Consider the following 317-nt stretch of genomic DNA (forward strand, 5'->3'; position numbering starts at 1 on the left):
GTGCGGACGAGGACAAAGGTTGGTGGGGGCAGAGGGGTCGTGGCAGGTGAGGAGGAGCCCCGGGGGGGGTTTGCGCCCTCCTCACCACGCCCCACATCCCGCAGGGATCCAGACAAGCCAGGACGCCCGGTTCTACGCCCTGTCCTCCCGCTTCGAGCCCTTCAGCAACCGCGACAAGACACTGGTGGTGCAGTTCACGGTGAAGCACGAGCAGAACATCGACTGTGGCGGCGGCTACGTGAAGCTCTTCCCGGCCAGCCTGAGCCAGGAGGACATGCACGGCGACTCCGAGTACAACATCATGTTTGGTGGGTGTC

General features: G+C 64.7%; 1 protein-coding gene across 1 annotated transcript in view; it reads left to right on the forward strand.

Annotated features, from left to right (window-relative positions):
- Nucleotides 1–2: 2 nt before the first annotated feature.
- The window catches only part of CALR (calreticulin), a gene marked incomplete at its 5' end in the record, with an annotated part of 7,549 nt that continues 7,234 nt past the window's right edge, over nucleotides 3–317 (forward strand). The window contains 2 exons of the mRNA XM_017742743.1: nucleotides 3–18; nucleotides 105–312. Coding sequence (XP_017598232.1) covers nucleotides 3–18; nucleotides 105–312 — 224 coding nt within the window. The remainder of the gene's footprint in view (nucleotides 19–104; nucleotides 313–317) is intronic.

The sequence above is a fragment of the Corvus brachyrhynchos genome, unplaced genomic scaffold (assembly GCF_000691975.1).
Source record: "Corvus brachyrhynchos isolate BGI_N302 unplaced genomic scaffold, ASM69197v1 scaffold1720, whole genome shotgun sequence".
In the NCBI taxonomy this organism is placed as follows: Eukaryota; Metazoa; Chordata; class Aves; order Passeriformes; family Corvidae; genus Corvus; species Corvus brachyrhynchos.